The 26139-nt window shown below is 42.6% G+C and overlaps 1 protein-coding gene across 3 annotated transcripts in view; it reads right to left on the bottom strand.

The window, feature by feature from the left end:
* Positions 1–26139, bottom strand: part of MDGA2 (MAM domain containing glycosylphosphatidylinositol anchor 2) — a 647298-nt gene that overhangs the window by 279200 nt on the left and 341959 nt on the right. For 2 of the 3 annotated variants that reach the window (XM_037901393.2, XM_043548875.1), the window contains 2 exons: positions 21318–21514; positions 15279–15411 (listed from right to left, as the gene is read on the bottom strand). In XM_037901393.2, coding sequence (XP_037757321.1) covers positions 15279–15411; positions 21318–21514 — 330 coding nt within the window. Of the gene's footprint in view, positions 1–15278; positions 15412–21305; positions 21515–26139 lie in introns of all 3 variants that reach the window. The other variant, XM_037901392.2, reaches the window with a different exon arrangement.

Raw genomic sequence — 26139 nt, 5'->3', positions numbered from 1 at the left:
GCCAAAATGGAGCCAGCCAGCAAGCCTCCACGGCTGCTTTCAATGCTTTGCTTTGGTTTAGGATTGTTTTAGATAAAGATCTAGATCTCAATGTCAGCCTTAAAGAAAAGGAGGACTTGTGGCACCTTCGAGACTAACACATTTATTTGAGCATAAGCTTTCGTGAGCTACAGCTCACTTCATCGGATGCATTCAGTGGAAAATACAGTGGGGAGATGTATATACATAGAGAACATCAAACAATGGATGCTACCATACACACTGTAACCAGAGTGATCACTTAAGGTGAGCTATTACTAGCAGGAGAGCCGGGGGGGGGAGGGGAGACGGACCTTTTGTAGTGATCATCAAGGTGGGCCATTTCCAGCAGTTGACAAGAACGTTTGAGGAACAGTGTGTGTGTGGGGGGATAAACTTGGGGAAATAGTTTTACTTCATGTAATGACCCATCCACTCCCAGTCTCTATTCAAGCCTAAATTAATTGTATCCAGTTTGCAAATTAATTCCAATTCAGCAGTCTCTCGTTGGAGTCTGTTTTTGAAGTTTTTTTTGTTTTTCCACTGAATGCGTCCGATGAAGTGAGCTGTAGCTCACGAAAGCTTATGCTCTAATAAATTTGTTAGTCTCTAAGGTGCCACAAGTCCTCCTTTTCTTTTTGCGAATACAGACTAACACGGCTGCTACTCTGAAACCAGCCTTAAAGGAGTAATATCAGATAACTCAGCATTAAATACTCAGTGAAGTGTCAAGTGTTTGTCACATTTCTGAGCTCTGGGCTTCACTTCCAATACAGGCAGAGATTTAAACGGAGTGACAATCTGCCCTCCAGTAGCTTTTTTTTTTTTTAAAGTCTTTAATACTACCAACATTGATGATCATAAAGATTAATAATTACAAAACAGCAAGCAGCAAAAATAAAAACTTTGGTACATATTTGCATAACTGGGTGCCTAAAAAAAGGTTCCTGAAACCATATTTAATAACCTCAGGTGGCTCAACTTTCAGAAGTGCTGAGAACCTACAGATTCATTAACTTTCATGGGATTTGTGGACACCCAGATCTTCTGAAAATCGGCCCCCTTTTTATTTAAGGGAACTAAATATGAATGTAGAAGCCTAACTTTAGGCAGCCACATTTCTAAAATGTTTGTCTTTGCATATGATACATTTTGTAAAACTGAAGATCCTAGCTTTGAAAGCTGGTAGCACATTATGCAGGGGGAAGTGTATGAGGATGGAATTAGGAACTCCGCTAAGACAGAACACAATGGTAGGTGAGTCCAAGTACATCAAAGAATTTAAAGCAAAAAGGAGTGTTACTAAACAGGGACGACTGGAAGTTTCAAATAAGTGCAACAATGTTTGAGCGGCAAATTATCCACTGCTGATGTACAGATGGAGATTAATGAAAGGTTGGCTCTGCGAAATACACCCGTCCATATCTACTAATAAAAAGTGTACATCAGGCAGTGGGTTTGATTAACTAATTGGGCCAACGTGCCAACTGGGGCAGCATTCAGTCAATAATTTATGATTATTCATATTATAAGACATTTACCTATCACCCTGAGTACTTTCTGCCCCTATGTGCTATGCCTGCCCCTCTGAGCTTATCAGCAAAACTGAATTGGCAGGGGACCATACATAGATAGAATGGAAGCATATTCTGATCAGTGACTCGGTGCTGATATTCTCTGAACCGAAGAGAAAAACTAGGTCTCTACTGACACCTGTGATGATTGCCTTAGATAGAGATTGCTTTAGAGGGTAAAGGTGCTTCTCTTTCTAGATCACATGCTGCTAGATCAATGACACCTGAATCAAAAGTATGTTAATAAAAACATAAGAATGGCTGCACTGGGTCCAGTGCCAGACGCTCCGAGGGAATGAATAGAACAGGGCAATTTTCAAGTGATCCATCACCTGTTGTCCAGTCCCCGCTTCTGGCAGTCAGAGGTTTAGGGACACCCAGAACATGAGGTTACAGCCCTGATCATCTTGGCTAACAGCCATTGATGGACCTATTCTCCAGAAACCTATGTAATCATTTTTGAACCCATTTATACTTTTGACCTTTACAACATCCCTGGCAACAAGTTCCACAGGGTGACTGTGCATTGTGTGAAGAAGGACTTCCTTATGTTTGTTTTATACCTACTGCCTATTAATTTCATTGCCCTTCTCTGTACCTTTTCCAATTCTGACATATCTTTTCTGAGACAGGGTGACCAGAACTGGACACAGCATTCAAGGTGTTCATGGATTTCTATAGTGATATTTTCTGTCTTATTATCTATCCCTTTCCTTGGAATTCCCAACATTCTTTTACCTTTTTTGACAGCCTCTGCACACTGAGCAGATGTTTTCAGAGAACTATCCATGATGACTCTGAGATCTCTTTCGTTAGTGATAACAGCTCATTTAGACCCCATCATTTTGTATGTATAGTTGGGATTATGTTTTCTAATGTGCACTGCTTTGCATTTATCAACATTGAATTTCATCTGCCATTTTGTTGCCCAGTCATCCAGTTTTGTGAAATCCTTCTGTAAATCTTCACAGTCTACTTGGGATCTAACTAAATTAAGTAATTTTGTAGCACTTGCAAAAAGAAAAGGAGGACTTATGGAACCTTAGAGACTAACAAATTTATTAGAGCATAAGCTTTTGTGAGCTACAGCTCACTTCATCAGATGCATACAGTGGAAAATACAGTGGGGAGATTTTATATACACAGAGAACATGAAACAATGGGTGTTACCATACACATTGTAATGAGAGTGATTAGGTAAGGTGAGCTATTACCAGCAGGAGAGCGGGAGGGGGGAGGGAGACACACCTTTTGTAGTGATAATCAAGGTGGGCCATTTCCAGCAGTTGACAAGAACAGTAGGGGGAGAAATAAACAAGGGGAAATAGTTTTACTTTGTGTAATGACCCATCCACTCCCAGTCTTTATTCAAGCCTAAGTTAATTGTATCCAGTTTGCAAATTAATTCCAATTAATTAATTCCAAATTAATTCCAACACCTACAAGATCTCTATCAAGTGTTCTTACAACTACAATACCCACCTGCTGAAGTGAAGAAACAGATTGACAGAGCCAGACGAGTACCCAGAAGTCACCTACTACAGGACAGGCCCAACAAAGAAAATAACAGAACACCACTAGCCGTCACCTTTAGCCCCCAACTAAAACCTCTCCAGCGCATCATCAAGGATCTACAACGTATCCTGAAGGATGACCCATCACTCTCACAGATCTTGGGAGACAGGCCAGTCCTTGCTTACAGACAGCCCCCCAACCTGAAGCAAATACTCACCAGGAACCACACAACAGAACCACTAACCCAGGAACCTATCCTTGCAACAAAGCCCGTTGCCAACTGTGCCCACATATCCATTCAGGGGACACCATCATAGGGCCTAATCACATCAGCCGCACTATCAGAGGCTCGTTCACCTGCACATCTACCAATGTCATATATGCCATCATGTGCCAGCAATGCCCCTCTGCCATGTACATTGGTCAAACTGGACAATCTCTACGTAAAAGAATAAATGGACACAAATCAGATGTCAAGAATTATAACATTCAAAAACCAGTTGGAGAACACTTCAGTCTCTTTGGTCACTCGATTACAGACCTAAAAGTGGCAATTCTTCAACAAAAATACTTCAAAAACAGACTCCAACGAGAGACTGCTGAATTGGAATTAATTTGCAAACTGGATACAATTAACTTAGGCTTGAATAAAGACTGGGAGTGGATGTGTCATTACACAAAGTAAAACTATTTCCCCTTGTTTATTTCACCCCCTACTGTTCTTGTCAACTGCTGGAAATGGCCCACCTTGATTATCTCTACAAAAGGTGGGTCTCCCTCCCTCCCCCCCGCTCTCCTACTGGCCATAGCTCACCTTTCCTGATCGCTCTCGTTACAGTCTCTATGGTAACACCCATTTTTCATGTGCTCTGTGTATATAAAACCTCCCCACTGTATTTTCCACTGTATGCATTCAATGAAGTGGGCTGTAGCCCACAAAAGCTTATGCTCAAATAAATTTGTTAGTCTCTAAGGTGCCAGAAGTACTCCTTTTCTTTTTGCGGATACAGACTAACACGGCTGCTACTCTGAAACCTTTGAGGCACCTGCAAACTTTGCCACCTCACCTTTACCACTTTTTCCTGGTTATTTATGAATATGTGGAACATTATTGGTCCCAGTACAGATCCCATGGGGACCCCATTATTTAACTCTCTCCATTGTGAAAACAGTCCATTTATTCCTACCCTTTGTTTCCTGTCTTAACTAGTTAGTGATCCCTGAGAGGCCCTTCCCTCCTACCTCATGACTCCTTACTTAAGAGCTTTTGGTGAGGGACCTGGTCAAAAGTTTTCTGAAAGTCCAAGTACATTATATCCACTGGATCACCCTTGTCGTGTTTGATGACCCCCTCAAAGAATTCTAACAAATTGGTGAGGCATAATTTCTCTTTACAAAAGCCACATTCACTCTTTTCCAACATATCATGTTCATCTGTGTGATAATTCTGTTCTTTATTAGAGTTTCAAGCAATTTGCCTGGTACTGAAATCAGGCGTACTGGCCTGTAATAGCCAGGATTCCCTCTAGAGCTTTCTTAAAACAATTGGTGTTACATTAGCTATCCACCAGTTATTGGGTACAGAGGCTGATTTAAGGGATAGATTACAAATCGCGGCTAGCAGTTCTGCAATTTCATACTTGAGTTCCCTCAGAACTCTTGGGTGAATACCAACTTGTCCTGGTGACTTATTTCTGTTTAATTTATCAATTTATTAAAAACACCTCCTCTATTGACACCTCCATCTGGGACAGTTCCTCAGATTTGTCACCTAAAAAGAATGGCTCAGGTGTGGGAATCTCCCTCACGTCCTCTGCAATGAAGATCAATGCAAAGAATTCATTTAGCTGCTCCTCAGTGGCCTTGTCTTCTTTGAGTGCTCCTTAAGCACCACAATCATCCAGTGGCCTCAGTGATTGTTTGGCAGGCTTCCTGCTTCTGTCCTGCCTAATTATACTTTTACAGTTGATTTGCCAGAGTCTATGCTCCTTTCCACTGTCCTCCGTAGGATTTGACTTCCAATTTTTAAAATATGTCTTTTTGTCTCTATTTGCATTTTGGTCTTCTGACTGCCAAAAAGAGATACAGTTATGGGCCAAATTTTCAAGCAGGTTTGCACCTAAGCTTGTGTGCACTTCATCACACTCTCAAGGGGTGTGCAAATGCCCAGACACAGGGGAACCTAGGTTTGTATATGCACAAGGATGTGCAACTCTGACATGCACACCTTGGGCTGGAGGGTGGGTTCTGCAGCTAAGTCAAAGGTGCACAACAATTCAATGACGCTTAAGCAAGAGACTGCTTGAAAATAGGAACTCTGGAGCAATCCTATCCTTAAAGTTTGTGGACGGATTGGATGGACAGAGGAATGAGGACTGTGTGACAGCTAGCTGTCAATGATTTAAACCATCTGTAGATCTTCAGCAGTTTGGCTTACCCTGCTCCGGAGCATGGAAATATCTCCAGTTAAAGCATTACTTATGAATATATTTGGGCCAGATGCATTGGGTACTCCAGAACCTCTAGAAGGTTTCATATTTTTGGAGGAGACTTCCTGGATTTAATGGGTCTGTGGTATCCTTTTATGATTTTCCGGCCCAAAAAACCCTGCAAAAGATTGATCATTTGAGATTGGCGTGGAGCAGAGATTTGGATACACAACCATCTCCAACCCAATGGAGCACAATTCCATCTAATGTTAAAAAAAAAAAACGATAGACCTGAGACTGTGGCTTCTTCACCAAAACACACTTTTCAAATATGCTGGTCCCCACGCAGGCTAATGGTAATGGGCCCCATAAATGCTGACCACTGCTGGAAATGTAACTCCATTAGTGCTGTATTACTCCATATGTTTTAGCTCGTGTGTTAACCCCGTGGATCAAGAATTTCTCGCATGAGGTGGGTCAAAAGACCAATTTGATTTTGGATGCTAATTTGGGACCCTCCCTCTTAAATTTCATTCTTGGATATATTCCTGATACATGGAGATTACTTGGTAACAAGGCAGTATGGTCCCAACGTGCAGCTTTGGACGATAAAAAAATTGATTCTGCAAAAACGGAAAAGTCGATCCCCACCAAATATTGATGCCTGGGTTGGTGATATGGTCAACCTGACAGCTAACACATGACTGACATTCCACAGAAAGGGAATGCCCAACAAATTCAAAGCAATTTGGGCTGACTTTTTAGAGGTCTATGATTAACATAGACCCTGAAGAGTGAGATGTTGTTTCTCCTCCCCTCCCTGTATCTTAACCCTCTTTATTTACCTTGTGTATTATGATGAATCTGGTATTTTGGTGCATTTGTTGTATTTGGAAACATTAATAAAATTATAAATAAAAAAAATAAGGTGTGGGACTATAAGTCATGACCTAATGTACATCTCATGCCCAGTGTGGACCCAGTCCTGTAAGCAGATCCATGTGGGCTCACCCCTTTGCCCATGCAGAGCCCCTTTGACTTCAGTGGTACTCCACTGTGGCACCAGAATCTAGCTGCATGGATCCATTTGCAGCATCAGGCTCTATATCAGCTAAAATCCAAACCATAAACAACAGACCATGCTAGGAGACATTGTTTTTTAATCATTCACTGTAAAAAATCAGGTTAAATCAAAGCTGGCTTTGAAATGCAGAAGTGGGGAAAACAAAGATGAAAGGTTAAAAATTCCAACGATTTCCCAATTTGCTTGTCCTTTAACTTAAAAAATGGAGAACCAATCGGAAACGTATCATGATTTAAACACAATATACCACACAAATGAGAATCTGTGGGCCAGCTCTCAAATGGAGGGAAGGACCTTTTTATGACTGCTTTATAAACCCATAAAGTTACGGAAAACAATGATGATCCCTAAAATACAGCAGTTCAGGTAGGTTCCACTCGCATACCATGTTAATTTACTGTGAGTATCTGTAATTAGTTGCTTTATTTTTCTACTACACAGCTAATATCATCCCCAGCCTCAGCATTCAGCTCTATTATACTGGCTACACTTCTTATCTGGGGATTTTGGACACCTGCAGATCGTTTTCATGTACTGTCACCGTATTCCTGGAAAACACCATGGCTGGCAAAGAGAAATACTTATTTTTTCAAATGAAATAATTCTGTAATGCTGTGTGGAATCAACAGAGACAGTATAAGTTAGACAAAATAGAAGGCTGTTTAATGGAGAGATTAGAAGCGAAGGAAACTTTTCTCATTTGATTCCTACCACAGAAGATAAAGTGCCAGCTTAAACTATGATTCAGTTTAATTGTGTGTGACACAAGAACCTTTTGATGCCGGCTAGCAGTGGGCAGAGGGGAGCATAGAGTTTATAGGGATCCCTTGGGTCATATAGATGCACACTAAGTTTACCAAAGGGTGGCATGTAAGGTCTCCAAAGCCAGTAGCCCAGTGGTCATCATAATCTTTCCAAAATATATGCATGGATAATGTTTAAGGAGTTATGAATCCATACTGGAAATTACGTTCTCAAAGCCTTGGAGTTAAGGCAGGTGACCAGGAAGTGATAGGTCTTAAGCAGGTTCCTCTCAAGCAGACGCTTATCCCCCTGCCGGGTCATGTGTGCACAGGGCATTGTACGTCTCATAATGGAGGCCTGACAGCAGTAGAAAAGTTGTAAAATCTACAAGACAGGACTTTTACATGAAGATATCAACAGCAGGAAGGGATCCTGTTTACAAGCAAAGACAACAGACTGTGAGGGTATAGCAGGGAACACACTGGTACACCCTGGATCCTTCACGGAGGAGACAAGCTGACAGCATATCTTGTATCATGAAAAAGGGATTACAGCCTGCCAGCGGAAGTGCTGGTGAGCAATACTTCTTTAGACATCAGAGGCTCTCGTTAATTAAGTCTAGGTTCTGGAATGCTATGATTCCATGTTATGATTTTATTGTATATGTTATTGTTTGTTTCCAAAATGTGTACTTGCCATCACTGGACTCTGTGGACTTTATTAAATAAACTTTTACTTGCTTTCCCTGTAAACATATCAAAGCGCTGTGCGGGAAGGGGAGCACTGAGCTGAGGGGTAACTGGTAAGCTGGGGTGCACTGCTTCTTTCGCAGCAGCAAACCTGTAAATACTGCAAGTGTCCAGCGGAAGAGGGGCTGGATATTCCAAGGAGACGCTTAGATGTTGGAGCGTGACTAGGATTAACATATCTGAACAGGTGTGTGGGATCTGGGGACACTCCACAGGGGGCGGTATTTGCTTGTGCCCCCCTGCTCCAGGCCCCGCTCCGACTCCACCCCTTCCCAACCCCCATTCCAACCCCCTCCCCAAAGTCCCCGCCCCATTGGAGCCCTTCCCCAAATACCCGCCCTGTCCCCATCTCCTCCCCTGAGTTCTCTCTCCTCCCCCTCCCTCCCAGCTGCGTGAAACAGCTGTTTCGCGGTGCAAGCGCTGGGAGCTAGGGGGGAAAAGCGGGCACTCTCTCGATCGATCAACATTCACTCTCTTTCTTGAATGATCAACTCTTCTTTGGAGAAAAATAATAATAGCAAAATCCCGGACGTTTTTAGATATTTAAAAATTCCTCCCGGACGGCTATTTAAGAACCAAAAGCCGGACATGTCCAGGAAAATATGGACGTATGGGAACCTGAAGCATGACTATTGCTCGTCTAGAGAGAGAAAGAGCCCTGCTAATACCTAGAGGGGAAAGCATGGGCTGCCCGTGGAGTTGGGGAGTGTCTGTGGCCAGTGGGGATGGGGAGCCAACCCCGAGCAGGTACAGACAAGGCTCCCTTATGCTACGACAGGCAGGCAGTAGTGAAGTGGCTCTCAGCCCTGTGTACCAGCACCACACTGCCTGCAGCTAGGAAGCACACATCAAAGTGGAGGCTGTTGGAATCCAACCTCCACGTTATATTTTAGTCATGACCCCTGCAATCTAACTAGGCCGATTTGACTAATCCACACCGATATATTTTCAAATGAATCTATGGCACCGAGAAAGCTTTGTAGGTTAAGATCAAAACTTCCATCTATTTTTAATTAATCACATTAATGCCAAAAATTATCTGAAGCACAGAATTTCAATATTTAAAACTGCCTCATTACCTATTTAACCCTTTCAAGTGCCCTACAGGTGTTTGATATCATTGTAGCAATCCAAGAGCCATGTGGACTTATGGATACAGATCATGTATCTTCCCTAATGCTTTCAAAAGAACCAAGCCATTTTTAAAGGAACTCATGCACGTCTCAATGCATATTATTAGATCTGAGCACCTGTATTTAAAGTCACCTTCCCTGGCTCTGTAGATTAAGCAGTAAGTTATGCATTTTACTATGATCTGTCAATTCATGTTTGACACAGAGTAGAATTAATGCTTAAAATTATATAAACCCTGTGTCTTTACAAGCAGGCTGAGCCGGTTGCAGGGTTGACACATTCAAGCAAGAACCTTTGGCTAACCAGAGCATGGTCCGGGCTGAACTGCGCCACTAGACAGGCTGGCAGACCTCGAGAAGGGAGATGCTTAGGTGGGCGATAAGGTGAAGCCATTACTATTGTGTGGCTCTGCCAATTAAAGGAACTATTTTAAGTTGCTGAAAATGGAACAGGAAAAAGCAGGCGCGAGACAGTGACTCCAAAGCAATGAACCTAAGCGGAAGCGGATCTGGGACACAGACAAGGGGCAGAGCATCGCAACCACAAGGGGTCATTCCCAGGTGCATTGGGGGCGGGGGGAAAGGGGGCCTCTGCTAGGACAATAAACCAGGCCCATCAAAGAAACCTGAAAAGTACAGCAGTGTTGAGAGCCAGAGAAGGGGAAGGATCCTGAAGAGCAGGGTTCTTGTTCCGGCTCCTTAATTACTAATCCTTAGCAGACCCTACCCTACAAGCCAGTAGGGGATAAGCACAAAATAACAGAGCTCCTCTACCCTGTTCCCACCTACCCCTTACCTTCCTGACATACCCTCTGCCCCCCTCTATGCCAAAAGGGGGGGGGGGGGATGGTGCAGCTGATGCAGGCTCCAGATCCCACACACCTGCGCCTAAGCCGGGGTACTCACTGCTGAATATTAGTAGAGAGCTCCTGAGTGGCGCAAGGATCAGATCTCATTAGAAAATACAGCTCATAACACCCTGCAATCTTTAAGTGGCCGCCTCCTTGGAAAGTGCCTCTTGACTGACTGATCTAATTGGCACTCTTTCTGCTCCCTGCCCTTGGAAACGAAGGTTCCTCACGCCCGGGGGAAAAGCACACTGACAATTAGGAATGTGCATCACGCAGGGGCTTCGGGTGGGTTGAAAGATGCACACAAATCATTTATAAGAGCACTGTGGGGCCTTTTGTGTGTGTCCCCATTTGATGTGAAGCCCAATGGGCGTGGATCGAATGCAAGCCAGCACAGAATATGGGTCCAGTGCCTCCTAGGCTCATCGGCAAATTGCCGTTTTTCAGAGGCCTCTCTTGTTCAGGATAGCCCATCGATTTTGTGGCAAAACAGTCGGGTTTGAGTCTGCAGCCCTTACTCGCGTGAGGGGTCAAATGAACGTTGAGACAGTGCTTTTAATGGGACTGCTCAAATGAGAAAATGCTGCTGAAACAGAGCCAGGGCTGCAGAATTGCTGCTTTTATGTTACAGCCATGCGCATGCAGGCATGACGGCCATAGTTTGGCAAGAATATTTAGAGCTATTTACCTGCACAAGCCTACATGAGCCAAGAGCAGCGCTGCCTGCGTTCAGCACATGCCCAGCGCCGTGATGCTAGGAACCACACTGACCTTCTCACACCTTTCGCTCACTGCTGCCCTCCCCACACCTCTCAGAGCTCTCTGTCCCGTCTGTATGGCTTTCGTACATCTTTAAATTGTAAGCCTCGGGGGGAAGTGGGGTGGTAGCAGCATTTACACTAATGGTGCTAAGTATTTTGTTCCAAGAGGCAGCCTGGTTTAGTGGGTACCAGTCATAGAATCATAGACTACCAGGGTTGGAAGGGACCTCAGGAGGTCATCTCGTCCAACCCCCTGCTCAAAGCAGGGCCAATCCCCAACTAAATCATCCCAGCCAGGGCTTTGTCAAGCCTGACCTTAAAAACTCCAAAGGAAGGAGATTCCACCACCTCCCTAGGTAAAGCATTCCAGTGTTTCACCACCCTCCTAGTAAAAAAGTTTTTCCTAATGTCCAACCTAAACCTCCTGCACTGCAACTTGAGACCACTACTCCTTGTTCTGTCATCTGGTACCACTGAGAACAGTCTAGAGCCATCCTCTTTGGAGCCCCCTTTCAGGTAGTTGAAAGCAGCTATCAAATACACTACCCAGCACAATGTCTATACCCTATCCAGCACAACGGGGCTCTGAGGTTGGCTGGTTCCTTTCGGGCCTAGGTGCTGTTATACAAAACCAAAACATAATACAACCGTTGCACGTCTGTTGTACAATCATTTGCAGTGTTGCTGTAGTCGTGCGGGTTCCAGGATCTGAGGTAGACCAGGTGGGCGAGGTAATGTCTTTTATTGGACCAAATTCTGTGGGTGGGAGGTGCAAGCGTTCGAGCTTCACGGAGCCGGGGAAGGAAACTAGAGGTGTGCACAAGAATTTGGAGGGATGAAGGAACCAGCGGCAGCAGAAGTAGCTTTGAAGGACCCAAAGTGGTTAAGAGAGAACACTGGGCCCAGATACCCCACACCTCCAGGCCTGCCAAGCATGCTCCAACTGGAGGAGCGAGTTAGAAGGGAGTTCAAAAATGGAGGCAAAGGTGGCAGACAGGCTGCAGGAGAAAGGAACCCTTCTCCAGGAAGCCAGGCAGAAGGCCGAGAGTGGGAGGGTACCCCAGAGTGGGTAAAGCTCACAGGCAGGGCCTTCTCCAAACACCCTCCCCTTTGAGGATCTGCAGGGACCTGCTCATTTGGACTCTTTGTTTGCTGAGTGAATGGTTGGACTATGGCAGCCATGCCCCATACTGAAGGGACCTATGGATAGGAAGTAGCCCAGAGAAGTGAACTTGGACTTGCTGCAAGGGGGACCCTGCCGGTGTTGCTTCCCACAGGTCTCTGGGCTGGGACCCGGTGGAGGAGGAGGGCCCGAGTCTCCCTAACACACCTTCTTAAGAGACAAGGCCCGGATGCCGGTGGGAAGCTGGAGATTGCCGGCTTACAATCAAGAACAGGCACCCCTATCAGAGAGAGGGGGAAGGGGCAGAAAACAGATGCGCTAACCACTAGACATCCCAGCCCTCTGAGTCCCCATCACACGGCCACAAATTGTCTTTGCTATATCCAGCCCTCTCTCTAATCGGTAACAGTAATGTGATCTTTGGCAACAGCTTTCTCCTCCAGTTTTGGTTACAGACTAGACTGATGGAGACTACTGATGCTAAACACACAGGCTCTGTGATAAGCCGCGAAGCTGACTTTCACTTGCCACCACTTTCACGTATCAGAATTGCTACATTTGCTTGTCACTTTATAGCCTCTTCTGACTGTTTCTCTTCTTTGGTTACTCCTAGTGAAATAGTTCCACACTATATACCAATAGAAATACAAAAAGGTGGAACAAATGTGCAGGCAGACACTGAATCAAATGGACACAGAGTACACCAGATTCTGCTCTGTTACACTAATATAAATCCAGAGAAACTCCATTAACTTGTAGGAAGTAACATCAGTGTAAATGAAAGCAAGTTTTGGCCCAGTTGTCACATCTTTTATAGTTCTTAATAAACCACAAACTAGTTATTCTAATCTGGTCTCGGATGGTAGCCAGCCCCAGATGCTTCCGAACGAGGTGTGTGCCCTCACTGATGGACCCATTTTAACAAGCTCATGGAGAGGACTTTCTCTAACAGTGCTAAAATATACCACAGCAACAGTCATTTAAATCGCATCTCGGAGAACTCAGAGCAGGAGCAGGATTCTGCTGGTCTCACCTGGTGAAGAGGTAACAACCACCATCTTGGCCACCACACCAGGGACTGAACTAGAGACTGCTAGAGCAGAAAGCCGGAGTGTGTCTATAGTTTAAGCTAAAGAGCCAAGCTCTGTAGCTGGGGATGTAACAGACTCACATCCTCTGTGGACCAGGCATAGCAATGGGGAATCAAAGTACACATTGATCATTGGGTTATACAGTTGCTGACTACCGTCTCCAGGCCTGATTCTGCTCCCACTCATGCAGGGTTTACATGAGCATGTCTCCTTAGATGTCAATGGAGTTACTCCTGATTTACACCTAAGCAGAATCAGGCCCTCGGTCTTTGACGTTATACCTACTTTCACAACCATCAGAGATATACAAATAAGCTGATGGTCATACTTTGGAATCGAGCCATGACTATAGAAAAATGGGAAAATGTACAAATGTATATACAATGAGTAGTTCATCCTAGATCCATGCAGAACCCTGATTACATCTTCAACCGGCAGCTTCATTCATTCATTACCTGTTTTCAGTGCCCTTGCAGCATATATTATTAAAGCGTAAACTCACTTAATCTAACTTGCAATCTTCAACATGTTTTGACACTTGCTAACCAACAGTTCTCCAGAAAACATCTACTTGAAGTTATTAATTATCTACTCTTGACTTTGAACAGAGCTAACACAATGTTTCTGCTGTTTGGCTTCCAGTTCACAAAACATTTCTTGCAAATTATCTAATAAACATTGATACAAAGCATGAAAGCAGGTCAAAAATTCAAAAAGTTTGCCCTGTGGGAAAGTTTGATATGGGAGATGTAGTCCAGTTGGGAGGCCGAAGCCTAGAGGACAACAGGGACATGAGACAAATGAACTCTAATTTCCATGTGGCAACTCAGGAGACACCGATTGATATCTAACTGACCCAATGCAAAATGTTTAAATTTGATAAATCAAAATATTTTGATTCAGATTAACCCAATCTGAAATTAAATATTTTGTTTCAATGTTCCCAACAGAAAATCAAAACACTGGCAAAAGTCTTTTTTTTTCTCTTTAAAAAAAAAATCAATTTTGAAGAAAAAAAGCATTTTCTTTTGCCAAAACATTCTGATGTAAAATTCCTGACTAGCTCTATAGAGCAGCGGTTTCCAGACTAGTTCCACCGCTTGTGCAGGGAAAGCCCCGGCCGGGCCAGGCCGGTTTGTTTGCCTGCCACGTCCGTAGGTTTTGCCGATCGCGGCTCCCAGTGGCTGCGGTTTGCTGCTCCAGGCCCATGGGGGCTGCTGGAAGCCGTGGCAGTATGTCCCTCGGCCCGCGCCACTTCCAGTAGCCCCCATTGGCCTGGAGCAGCGAATCGCGGCCACTGGGAGCCGCGATCGGCCGAACCTGGGGATGCAGCAGGTAAACAAACCGGCCTGGCCCGGCCCGGCCGGGGCTTTCTCTGCACAAGCGGCGGAAGTAGTTTGGGAACCACTGCTGTAGAACATCTAGAGGGTTCTTATGAAATCTTCCACCCAAGATCTTTTTATAGGGCTTGACTGTGATCCTTTTACTCTCATTGAATAATATCCGACTCTACAAATAGTCGCACTGACTCCATTGGGACTTCTCACAGAGTAAGGTACCACTCATCCTGGCCCACAGCTATTTCTTTTAGACTTTAGATCAAGGGTAAATTTATAAATAGTTTCTAAAAGTTTAAAATTATTAGTAGTTATTTTAATAAATGGTTAATTGTAACAGAGTTCAACAGATCAATATATGACTTATTATCATCTACAGCACCTTCTCCGGTTGTGTTTATAGCACACACTCATGTCTGTAACACACTTACATCTGTCAACCATTTATTATCCCTTCTAAACAATATATTAAGGATACTTTTATATCAAGTGCGGCTATTATTTGTATTCTCTGAGGACACTAAATGCAACACTTTTGTGTGCATATTTATCAAACATCTAGATAATAGAGAAATCCCCTAAATGCTAGGGAAAGTCAGATCCTGATACAAATTCCACAGCTGTCCCCTATCACGTAAGGAGAGGAATCAAAATCCCTGATCCAAACACACTCCAACTGCAGGGCATTTTGGATGAATATCTGAATTTTGTTGCGTCTGCCCATTACTTCTAGATAGATCATAGCATCGGGTGGGTTTGTGCCTTGCCACATTTTGTACATTATAGCATAATCCTGTGCAGTCTATACATTTGGAAGACATTGTACGAGTACCAGATCCACTAGGAGAGCAGATAGTTTCATACGGTACCTGTTTTATTGGAGAGTCTGAAAGACACCATCTTGTCAGGGATGTTGCACACACTCCTCACTGAAGCAATGCAGCTGTAATTAGCATAGTCCTGAGGCCGAAGATTCTTTAGTTTCAATATCTTTGTTTCCCCCTGCACACATTAGAAAGGTAAATTAGGATGAGATTAAGCCATAGGGACAGGCAGATTATCATAGCTTTCGGAGACAGACTGCTGGGGACACAAGAATATTGTATTGGGATGGCTCGTTAGGAGCAGGTGACAAGTTGGAACTATCCAGGAAGAAGAGTTGATTTTAACCAACCCAGCTGCATACAAAAAGTGCTCTGCAAAAATGCTTACAGGCATGACCTAAAAGGTTAACTCCCCTACATACAGTCAAACAAATGAAAGAAAAATCTTGTTTTGGCAGCAGCTTTGAAGTCACAATTGCTGACTGGGTATCATTTCAGGTAATGCATCCTGAGATAAAACTTGGATAATGAAAAATCATAAGCTACTGTAAAAGGGTTCCTGCTGCTTTCCTTTGAAAACCGGCTTCCTAGAGATTTTATTTTTAGACAGCAGTTATGCAAATTATGGTGCAAAGATCTGAACAGAGTATTTAATAATGGAGCTCTTTTTGACAGGATCTAGAGAAAATTATAGCATCCAGGCAGGAAATTTTCACATAAAATACTATATGAATTGGGCATAACAGAGAACCTGCAAACAGAAACATTTGAGAAAACAACCCTTAATGAAAAAAATATACAAAATCTTATATCATTGATAGAAAAGACACAGGTGTTTATGTTTCCCTGACAAAGCGATACCAGATGTCTTCAGGAAGGACTGTTTAAATGCAAATACTCAATTTTAGATCAAATACAAAATAAAGACATCATGGGGGGAAAAAAACAGAAATGTGAAGCATAGTTACAACATCATCATTTCTATGGTAAATCATTGTCAGTTAACAGTGCGCCACAGAAACAGAAATTCAATAAAATAAAGCTGTATTAAAACGTGAACACGCAATTAGTGCCAGCATAGAAACAAAAGTATTTTTTCAAGCTCAAGACTCCCCACATTCAACAAATATTTAATCAGAGTTTATATGAGAGAAAGAAAGAGACCTTTGAGCAATCGTAGATAGTTCTCTGAAACCTTCAGCTCAATGCACAGCAGCAGTCAAAAAAAGCTAATAGGGTGTTAGGAACTATTAGGAAAGGGATAGAAAATAAGACAGAAAATATCAGAATGCCACTCTGTAAATCCACGGTGTGCCCACACCTCCGTGTGTCCAGTTCTGGTTGCCCCATCTCAAAAAGAATATAGCGGAACTTGAAAAGGTTCACAGAAGGGCAACAAAGATGGTCAAGGGTAAGGAATGACTTCCATACGCGGAGAGACCAAAAGTATTAGGGCTGTTTGGCTTAGGAAAAAAAAGATGATTAAGGGGGATATGACAGAGGTCTATAAAATTATGAATAGCGTGGAAAAAGTGAATAGAGAAGTGTTCAAACAATACAAAAGCCAGGGGTCGCCTAATAAAATCAATAGGCAGCATGTTTAATGCAAACAAGAGGAAGTGCCTTTTCACACAATGCACAAGTAACCTGTGGAACTCCTTGCCATGGGATTCTGCGATGGCCAAAAGTATAACTGAATTCAGAAAAGAACGAGATATGTTCATGGAGGATAGGTCCATCAAGGCTGTTAGCCAAGATGACCAGGGCTGCAATCCCATGCTCAGGGCGACTCTAAACCTCTGACTGCCAGAAGCCGGGAGGGGAAGACAGGTGGGATCTCTTCAAAATAGCCCTGTTTTGTACACTCTCCCTCTGGTACTGGCCACTGTTAGAGACAGTCCACTGGAATACATGGACCATTGATCTGACCAGTACAGCATCAGTTCTTAAACTAAAAGGATATAAAAGGACAAATCTTCTTTGACTTACTCAGGCAGAACTCCCACTAAAGCAAACTGAAGCTCGGAATAAAGCAGGCATGAAGTGGCCTACATACTGAAAGAAACAAACTGAAGAACTCTTATTACAAGATTTCCTCTCAGTTGTTAATAATATTACTGTCTGGTGTATAGTTTTATTGGGACAAAATGGTTGCATAAATATCAAGTGCACAAGGTTAAATAGGAAGGATTTGGATGGCTATATGGGCTGCATTCAAAAATACTGCACATTATGAATAAGCAAAAAGAGATGAAAGTGAAATAAATGGAGCACGTGGCTTGTTCAGGAAAAGGTAGCCTTAAATGCAACCTTAGGTCCCAGTCCTGAAAACATAACGTAGCATGCTTCACTACAAACATGCGAGTAGTGCCAGCGAAGTTAAATGTGAAAGTTAAGCAGATGTTGCATAAGTGTTCGCAGGAACAAGGATTTAAACTAGACTGTTCAAACGCACACAATAATACAAAAGGAAATCTGTACCCCTTTTCAAAGAAGGATCAATACGGGTGACCAGCAAACACTGATGGAGATGGAAATTAACAGAGTTATTAAATCTCTTTGGTCAAATTCAGACATCAGTGTAGCTCTGCGTGAGATGGGAATGCAGGATTTCATACCTTACAACGTGCTCAGGCATATCTGGGGGACATAAGGGCCAATTTAAAGCTCATTTAAGTTGACGCGAAGATGACTGTGGAAGTCAATGGACTGTGGATGAGGCCCGTAGATACTATGAGTTTGTGAGTCTTGCAAGTTTAAGCCGCAGCTGTTAACTCCTTGATGTTGTGGACTGATCTCACAATTGTAATGTGATTTATGTTACGTCAATGTCTATGATTTGTTAAAAGTAATTTTAGCTGATTTGTGTAATTAGTGTAATTATGTCTAATTATATAATTAGTGTAAATACAGCAAATGTAATCTTATCATTGAACTGTGCAATTACAATATCTAATGATGATGATGATGATGAAGAAGAAAATCCTTAGGGGAAAACTTGTGTAGCAAGTTTAAAGCTTTAAAAAATTCACTATCTGAACTGCTTTAGTACATGAGTACATGTGTGTATGACTGGGTTCCCTCCCCCCACCCCCCCCGAGAGTTGCTAGAGTAAGTAATCCTTGTTAACAACCGAATTGCAGAAATTCTGGTTTAAAAATCTAGAGCTAAATTTGAGTGGCAGGATTCCTAAAATGAAGATAAGGCAATAATGTGGTTTATGTTTTATCTTCTTTTATTTAATACTGAATAAAATGGAAATACAGATAGAATATGCTGCTTCCTTCACCCCTCCTCTCTTTGGCTACAATAGAAGAGAAGAGTTAAAATATTTCAATATTTGTTTTCCCTAAACTTCATTTGATTTGGACCGATGATCCAGCTTCAAAGCTATCAAGAAGAAAATGCCATCTCAACTTCAAATCCCCAAATGTTCTAAAGTCAAATCTCTTATCCCTCCTCACATCAGCTCTCACTGTTTGCTACTGGATGTATCATCAGCAGGACCAGTTATGCAGGTGTATGCAGTAAACATGTATGACTCGAACTTTTAATTACATTTCGTCCTCTTGTGTATCAAATCTCATATGCACACAGGTAGATGCGTTAATTCAACCTGAGCACCAATGTATGCAGAAAGGCTGTGGATAAGCTTTTGATGATCAATATGACAATCTGATTTATTTACTAATTTAATACACACACAGGTTTTACCAAGAGTGTTCCTAATAACCTAGGGACCATATTTTTTTTAAAAAAGGAATCTAATTTAATGTGATGCTTTCTAGCCTAATAAGAACATATCGAACAAAAGAAATGACAGTAAACGTTGCCATGTTGACGCATTATTAGTCAAGGAATCCCATCTCAGAGGGAGAATTTGACTTTTAATTAACCATTCAAAACCCTCCAAATCCACACCTGTGTGTTCACTAGAAAACAGACCACAGAGTCCCTAACTGGGTCCATAGATGATAAATTAAGAATAATCTCATTGCGTTCAGAGGTCCAGGAATGGTACTCTACCAGTCTATTTCTCATCTCTGTAAGGTTCCAGTCTGTATGTTTCTCTGTAGAATTGCACGCTATGTTAGCAAGACAGAGTGTTGTGTACACAGCAGAAATGATGGTGCTCTCAAGTCAAAAGCTCAGAATGATTTAGGATTGTTCTGCTCTAATTCTGACTGAACGGGCAGCTGTTTGTTTCTTTCCTCAGTGTTTTTTTCAGATTTTCAAAACACTCTCTCTCTCTCACACACACACACACACGCATGCACACACACTTGTTTTCAGTAGACTGGATCTCCTTCTCCCCCACTTTCAAACTGGGGTTGATTTACGGTCTTCAGAAATACAAATGTGTTCAAAAATGTGATCTGATAGGCAGCTTTGATGGCCAATACGCCTGAGTTGCCAGAGTTTATTGGTAGCAACACTTCTGAGTAACAGCAGCTTTCTCCCCCTGTAACTTTCTATACAGAGACAATGTACATTAATTATTTGGGGAACAGGTAGGAAAAAACAGGATGATGCGGCAGATCTTTAATTTGTGCACTTCAATGACTTCAAAGGAGCTACTTCAGTTTGCACCTGCAGTGGATCTTACCACCCATTATTTTTGACTTAGATTCCTTTTTAGAGGGTAGCTCAACAATTTCAAAATAAAGAGAGGTTTCAGAGTAACAGCCGTGTTAGTCTGTATTCGCAAAAGAAAAGGAGTGCATCTGATGAAGTGAGCTGTAGCTCACGAAAGCTTATGCTCAAATAAATTGGTTAATCTCTAAGGTGCCACAAGTCCTCCTGTTCTTTTTGAAAATAAAGAGAGTTTTCTCTCTGTTAAATGATGCTTACAAAAATAAAGGCACTCAGTAACTCCTAGGCACGCCATCATTACGCAGCACACACAGACAGGATACGCACAGCACATGCAATCTTGCCCTATAGCATAAATTGCCCAAACAGTGTAAGCCTAAAGAAAAGTATTCCACTTCCGTTTGTGTACTAACTCACCATGGCTGAAAGTTACCCAGTGCCGAGAATCAGCACCAGGCCTGGGCACCGTTTGAGTACCAGTCCAAATAGGCCTTAAATGGGCACCAGCCTTGTGATGGTTCTGGGCAGAAGGGTGAAATTAGCCTAAAATGCAATTGTGTTTTCCTTGGCCATTTTAGGGTTGGACTCACAGTACTGTATGTGATTTCCACAACAGAGAAGCCAACAGCCCTATGGGGCCTTGAGCAGGTTTGCAAGGGGATGGAAGCTGGATATTTATTTTAGAGCAGCTGACTCTTCGGGTATGTCTAAACAGATCCACAGCAGCGAGTGTCGGAGCCTGGGTCTATGGACTCTGGCTCATGGGGCTCATGATAAAAATAGCCATGTAGATGATCCCACTCAGGCTGGAGCTTGGCCTCTGAAACCCAGCAACAGGGATTGGTCTCAGAGCCTGGACTCCATCCCAAGTGGGAACATCTACGTGGGTACTGTTAGCTCCATAGGGTTAGCCAGCGTCTGTAGACCCAGGCTCAGGCTCGTTACCAAGGGATGTGTATTTATTTATTCATTTGCAACGTAGCCATACCCTCAGCGACTGATGAGCAAACAAAACTAGTTCCTGTTGAGAAATGATAGCACTAAAGATCCTCTGGTGCGGACTTAAATTGTATAGTGGGATTTTCTAACACCTCTACGTGACCCAAGAGTACAAACACTATTGATGTTCACTGCGACTTGTGCTCCTCAGTCACTTAGGCACTTTTGAAATTTCCACCCCCCGCCACCCGTGTAAAAAGTTGTTTGGAACTAGCACCCACAAAGTGTGGAAAAGACAAGAGGCTCCCAACTCCCACCAGAATTAGATAAGAGTCAGTTTCTAACTCCCTCAGGCTCCTGAAATGAACCATGTTGGTGAAAACCCCTACACCATGCCTGATAGCTATTTCTTCAGCTTCCGTGGGGGGAAAACAACAGATGTGAAGCCTGAAATGGAAAGAAGGAAACTGTTCTTTAAGGGGTCAATATACTGTGTACGTAAGGGGGGAAAATATTATGAGGAAAAGAAAAATACTGTACCTTGATTCCTACCTGGGTAAAGAAGGGTTCATAGATTTCAACTCCTTTATCCGACCCTTGCAGTAATACCTCTTGGCCACGTCTCCAGCTGTACCGTACAGGTGGGTTGGAGTTAGCAACGCACCTGAGAAACACTGTTCTCTCATAGTAAAACTGTTCTTTTGCTTCCCCGATGCTCTGGTGAACTGTCACTATTGGGTCGTCTAAATCTGGAAAGGCAAAAAAAAAAAGCACAAAAACACACAACTCAGATAACAAAATCAGCACTTACATAGAACCTAAGGTGTTTTCTACACACAAGTAAGCAACCAAGTAAGACCGCACATCTTGAAAAACAACAGGCAAGTATGAGAATGTTTGGGATCCGTTCCGAGAACAGTTACTACTCCAAGTGTATACTCTTAGATTGTCAGTTCTTTGGATCGTCTTTCTGTTCTGTGTTGGTACAGCACCTGCCACAATGGGGTCCCTTCTCACCATTGAGGCTCCTAGCTGTTACCACAAGAGAAATAACTTCAAAACCACGCATGCTGTTAAGCATGAATTAATGTTGCATTTAAACAATTTAATCTCGCTTTCTTTCTTAATCTCACTTAGTTAAAACACTGTTGATCAAACCCTGGAAATAATTAGTCAAGCTGTTTTAATTTGCATTGTAAGAGAAGTTTGATGTTATTTGGTGAGAATGTTTTATCTTTGCCTCTTATCGGATAATGTGAGTGTATCTGTGTTTCTTTAAAGTAATAAAATAGCACATTTTTTAAGGCAGACATCTCTTTAGGTAGTTAGATATGTATTAAGATACAAACAAGAAGATCCATCCCAGGCTTTCGACACCCTTGACTCTCAATTGCTCTTGACTCTCCCGTTGCCTGCTCTGTCCCCATATCTACTCTAGAGACACCATCAGAGGACCCAACCACATCAGACACACCAACAGGGGCTCATTCACCTGCACATCTACTAATGTGATATATGCCATCATGTGCCAGAAATGCCCCTCTGCCATGTACATTGGCCAAACTGGACAGTCTCTACGTAAAAGAATAAATGGACACAAATCAGACACCAGGAATGGTAGGAGAACACTTCCATCTCCCTGGACATTCTACAACAGATTTAAAAGTAGCCACCCTGCAACAAAAAAACTTCAAAAACAGACTTCAAAGAGAAACTGCAGAGCTACAATTCATTTGCAAACTTAACACCATTAATTTGGGCTTGAAGAGGGACTGGGAGTGGCTAGCTCACTACAAAAGCAATTTTCCCTCTCTTGGTATTGACACCTCCTCATCAATTATTGGGAGTGGACCACGTCCACCCTGACTGAATTGGCCCTGTCAGCCCTGGTTCTCCACTTGTAAGGTAACTTCCTTCTCTTCATGTGTCAGTAAATTTATGCCTGTATCTGTAACTTTCACTCCATGCATCTGAAGAAGTGTTTTTTTTACCCACGAAAGCTTATGCCCAAATAAATCTCTTAGTCTTTAAGGTGGCACCAGACTCCTCGTTGTTTTTGTGAATACAGACTAACATAGTGACCCTTCTTGATATTTAAAATACAGACTTCCTGCTCCTGCTGTATCAATTTAAGCATCCCTGAAGCCCACAACAGAGTTTCTTCCCATTCCAAGTCCACACTTCATTCCAAGTCCACACTTCATAAATACCCCACTGCCTCTAAACAGGAGAAAGGAAAGTTAGCCCTGTAAATCGACTAACTTGGCATAGTATTAAAGAAGTATATAAAGGGTTAACTTAGCTCGGCTAAAGAAAATAATTTATGGGAAGAGTAGATCCTGTTAGCAGTTCTGGGAAGGCCTTGAAAGAATGTGGCTTAATTGGAAAAACTGGATCTGAAAGGTAACTGGTAACATAACATAGGAGGAAAAGTTCTTGGGGAAAAAGGCCCCAGTGATAATGGATGGTTCTAACTAGTCTGAGTAATGAAGAAAGATTGTGCATGTTGAATCAGCAGGACCAAAACCTGGCCGAAACCTGGTTTTAGCAAAGACAGTGACAATCAATATGCCATCAATTGTTTGTTGCACTGTATACAAAAACCAGGGGTATTTCTCAGCTCCTATCTGATCATACTGGAGCAAACCAGGATGAAAGCATTATCCCTGGGTTTGATTCTTTTGTGACTCTTCTGATCAAATGTTTATGAACGTGTGTTATTATATGGATGTAGGAATCACTTATTTTTTAGGCTTTTAGAGACGATTAGAGCATTTGTACAATACCATTTGGCCTTCAGCTTCTAATAAAGAAATTTAGGGTTAAATTGTGTAGTGGGAATACCCTGCCTAAACAATTATACCGATAAGCTTCCGACACTTGGCTAGCTCCTATCAAAGGGGGAGGCAATTCCTTGGTATGCAGTGTTGTTTTACCAACATATTTTGGTAAGTTGTCTTAAAAATAATGGCTACATTGAAGAAAAACATGCAAATAACCCCCATCCCAGCCACCTTTACTAACTTATGTCGCACAATTTTCCACCCGCAAATAACTCAGCCTGCAAGTTTCCACTCACAATTAGTGGCAGATGGACATCTAGCTACTAAAACTTCTAATGACCAGTAGGAGGTTGCTTCTCCAAATTAGGTACTTAGGTTTCCAAAAGGCTAGGTGTAGACAGGTAGATCTAGGCGTGCTCCCAATCTGCATGTACATTTACTGTAGCTGTGTATTCATATGGGGTGACTGCATACCCAACAGTGCCTGCTTATCCACATTATTATAACATTATTATTATAACATTCATAAACCAGTCGGAGAACACTTCAATCTCTCTGGTCACGCAATCACAGACATGAGGGTCGCTATCTTAAAGCAAAAAAACTTCAAATCCAGACTCCAGCGAGAAACTGCTGAATTGGAATTCATTTGCAAATTGGATACTATTAATTTGGGCTTGAATAGAGACTGGGAGTGGCTAAGTCATTATGCAAGGTAGCCTGTCTCCCCTTGTTTTTTTCCTACAAACCCCCCCCAAGACGTTCTGGTTAAACTTGGATTATTGCTGTGCACATTGTAAGATGAGCTATTGCCAGCAGGAGAGTGAGTTTGTGTGTGTGGTATTTGGAGGGGGGTGTGGGGGGGGGTGAGAAAACCTGGATTAGTGCTGGAAATGACCCACCTTGATTATCATGCGCATTATAAAGAGAGGTTTCAAAGAGGGATGGGCTATTACCAGCAGGAGAGTGAGTTTGTGTGTGGGGGGGGGGGGGAGGGTGAGAAAACCTGGATTTGTGCTGGAAATGGCCCTACTTGATGATCACTTTAGATAAGCTGTTACCAGCAGGAGAGTGGGGTGGGAGGAAGTTTTGTTTCATGATCTCTGTGTGTATATAATGTCTTCTGCAGTTTCCACGATATGCTATGCATCCGATGAAGTGAGCTGTAGCTCACGAAAGCTCATGCTCAAATAAACTGGTTAGTCTCTAAGGTGCCACAAGTACTCCTTTTCTTTTTGCTTATCCACATAGACCTATCATTGCTCAATCTGCATGCACACAGTGATTGCTTGTGTTAATTCGGCACACATTTTATTGGTTAGAAATATGTGTAGAAGCCCATGAAAAACAAACACACGCACCTATTAAACTCTAGAATATGCAGGATTTCTTCAGTTAATTCTGATTTTACCCACTCATCCACAAATTACAACCCCAGTCCTTCAAAGACTTATGCACCTGAGTAACTTTGCAAATGCGAGAAATCCATTGAATCAGTTAGAACCACTCCAGACCCTGCTTCAGCATGGTGCTTAAACACATGCCTAACTTTCAGCACGTTCCTTGTCCTATTGATGTCAGTGGGAGGACACTCACATGCTTGAAGTGAGGCATATACTACAGTACTTTGCTGAATCAGGTCCAGGAGGACACAGCTGCTCCATTGCACGTTTGCAGGATTGAGGCCAATCAATGATAAAAAATAGACATCTGCCTGAAATATGTAAGCTGCTCTTTAAAGGTGTACATCTTGATTTGAGTAGTAAGACCAGCGGCTGTGCACACTGGAGTAAGCATCTCGATTAATACGGAACACATGTTCCATACGTCTATCCGAGTAATACGTACAATAATTCTTGGTAATAGTGAATGGATTTTAAATAAATGTTACCTTAGTTCTACCCTGCAAAATATTGAATGTAGCATCACAGAAACAAATTATGAAACAGCTGTTTCAAATTAGGATGGCATTTTATAATGAGATTTTGTTTTTCTTTTAAAGGTTATTTTATAACAGAGTAACATTTGCAAAGGAAGGAGAATGCTGAAATTTTATGTCCTCCGTTCATTCAATGGCAAATAAACTACGGAAAATAGTTTTCTTAAACTTCAAGCGAAAAACACCTGGTTGCCTACAGCCCCAGCTACAGCCCAAAACACCCGGTTGCCTACAGCCCCAGCAAAATGCAGAACGTATCACACAGTAGTGGCTCTCCAGAGCCTTTGTTGATCAACAATACCGTTTACACAATACACAGTAATGACAGAGTGGAAATTTGAAACCTCTCCTCTCACGGAACCTCTTCTCATTTACTCTTTCAAGGAAAGATGGTCTTCTGGTTAAGGTACTGTCGATTTAATTCCAAGGTCTGCCACAGACTTCCAATATGAGCTTCCGCAAGTTACTTAACCTCACAGAGGTACATCTGATGTCTATCAGTAAAACGGCAGTGATGATAACACTTCCTTCATCTCTCATCTAGTAGGACTGTAAACTCTTTTGGGCAGGCGCTCTCTTTTAGTGTGTTTGTACATGCCTAGCACCGTGGGGCCTTTATCTCCACTGGGTCTAAAATAATTATCATCTTGAA

This window comes from Chelonia mydas, chromosome 6, assembly GCF_015237465.2.
Source record: "Chelonia mydas isolate rCheMyd1 chromosome 6, rCheMyd1.pri.v2, whole genome shotgun sequence".
Classification (NCBI taxonomy): Eukaryota; Metazoa; Chordata; order Testudines; family Cheloniidae; genus Chelonia; species Chelonia mydas.
This window is presented reverse-complemented; position numbering and strand designations above follow the sequence as displayed.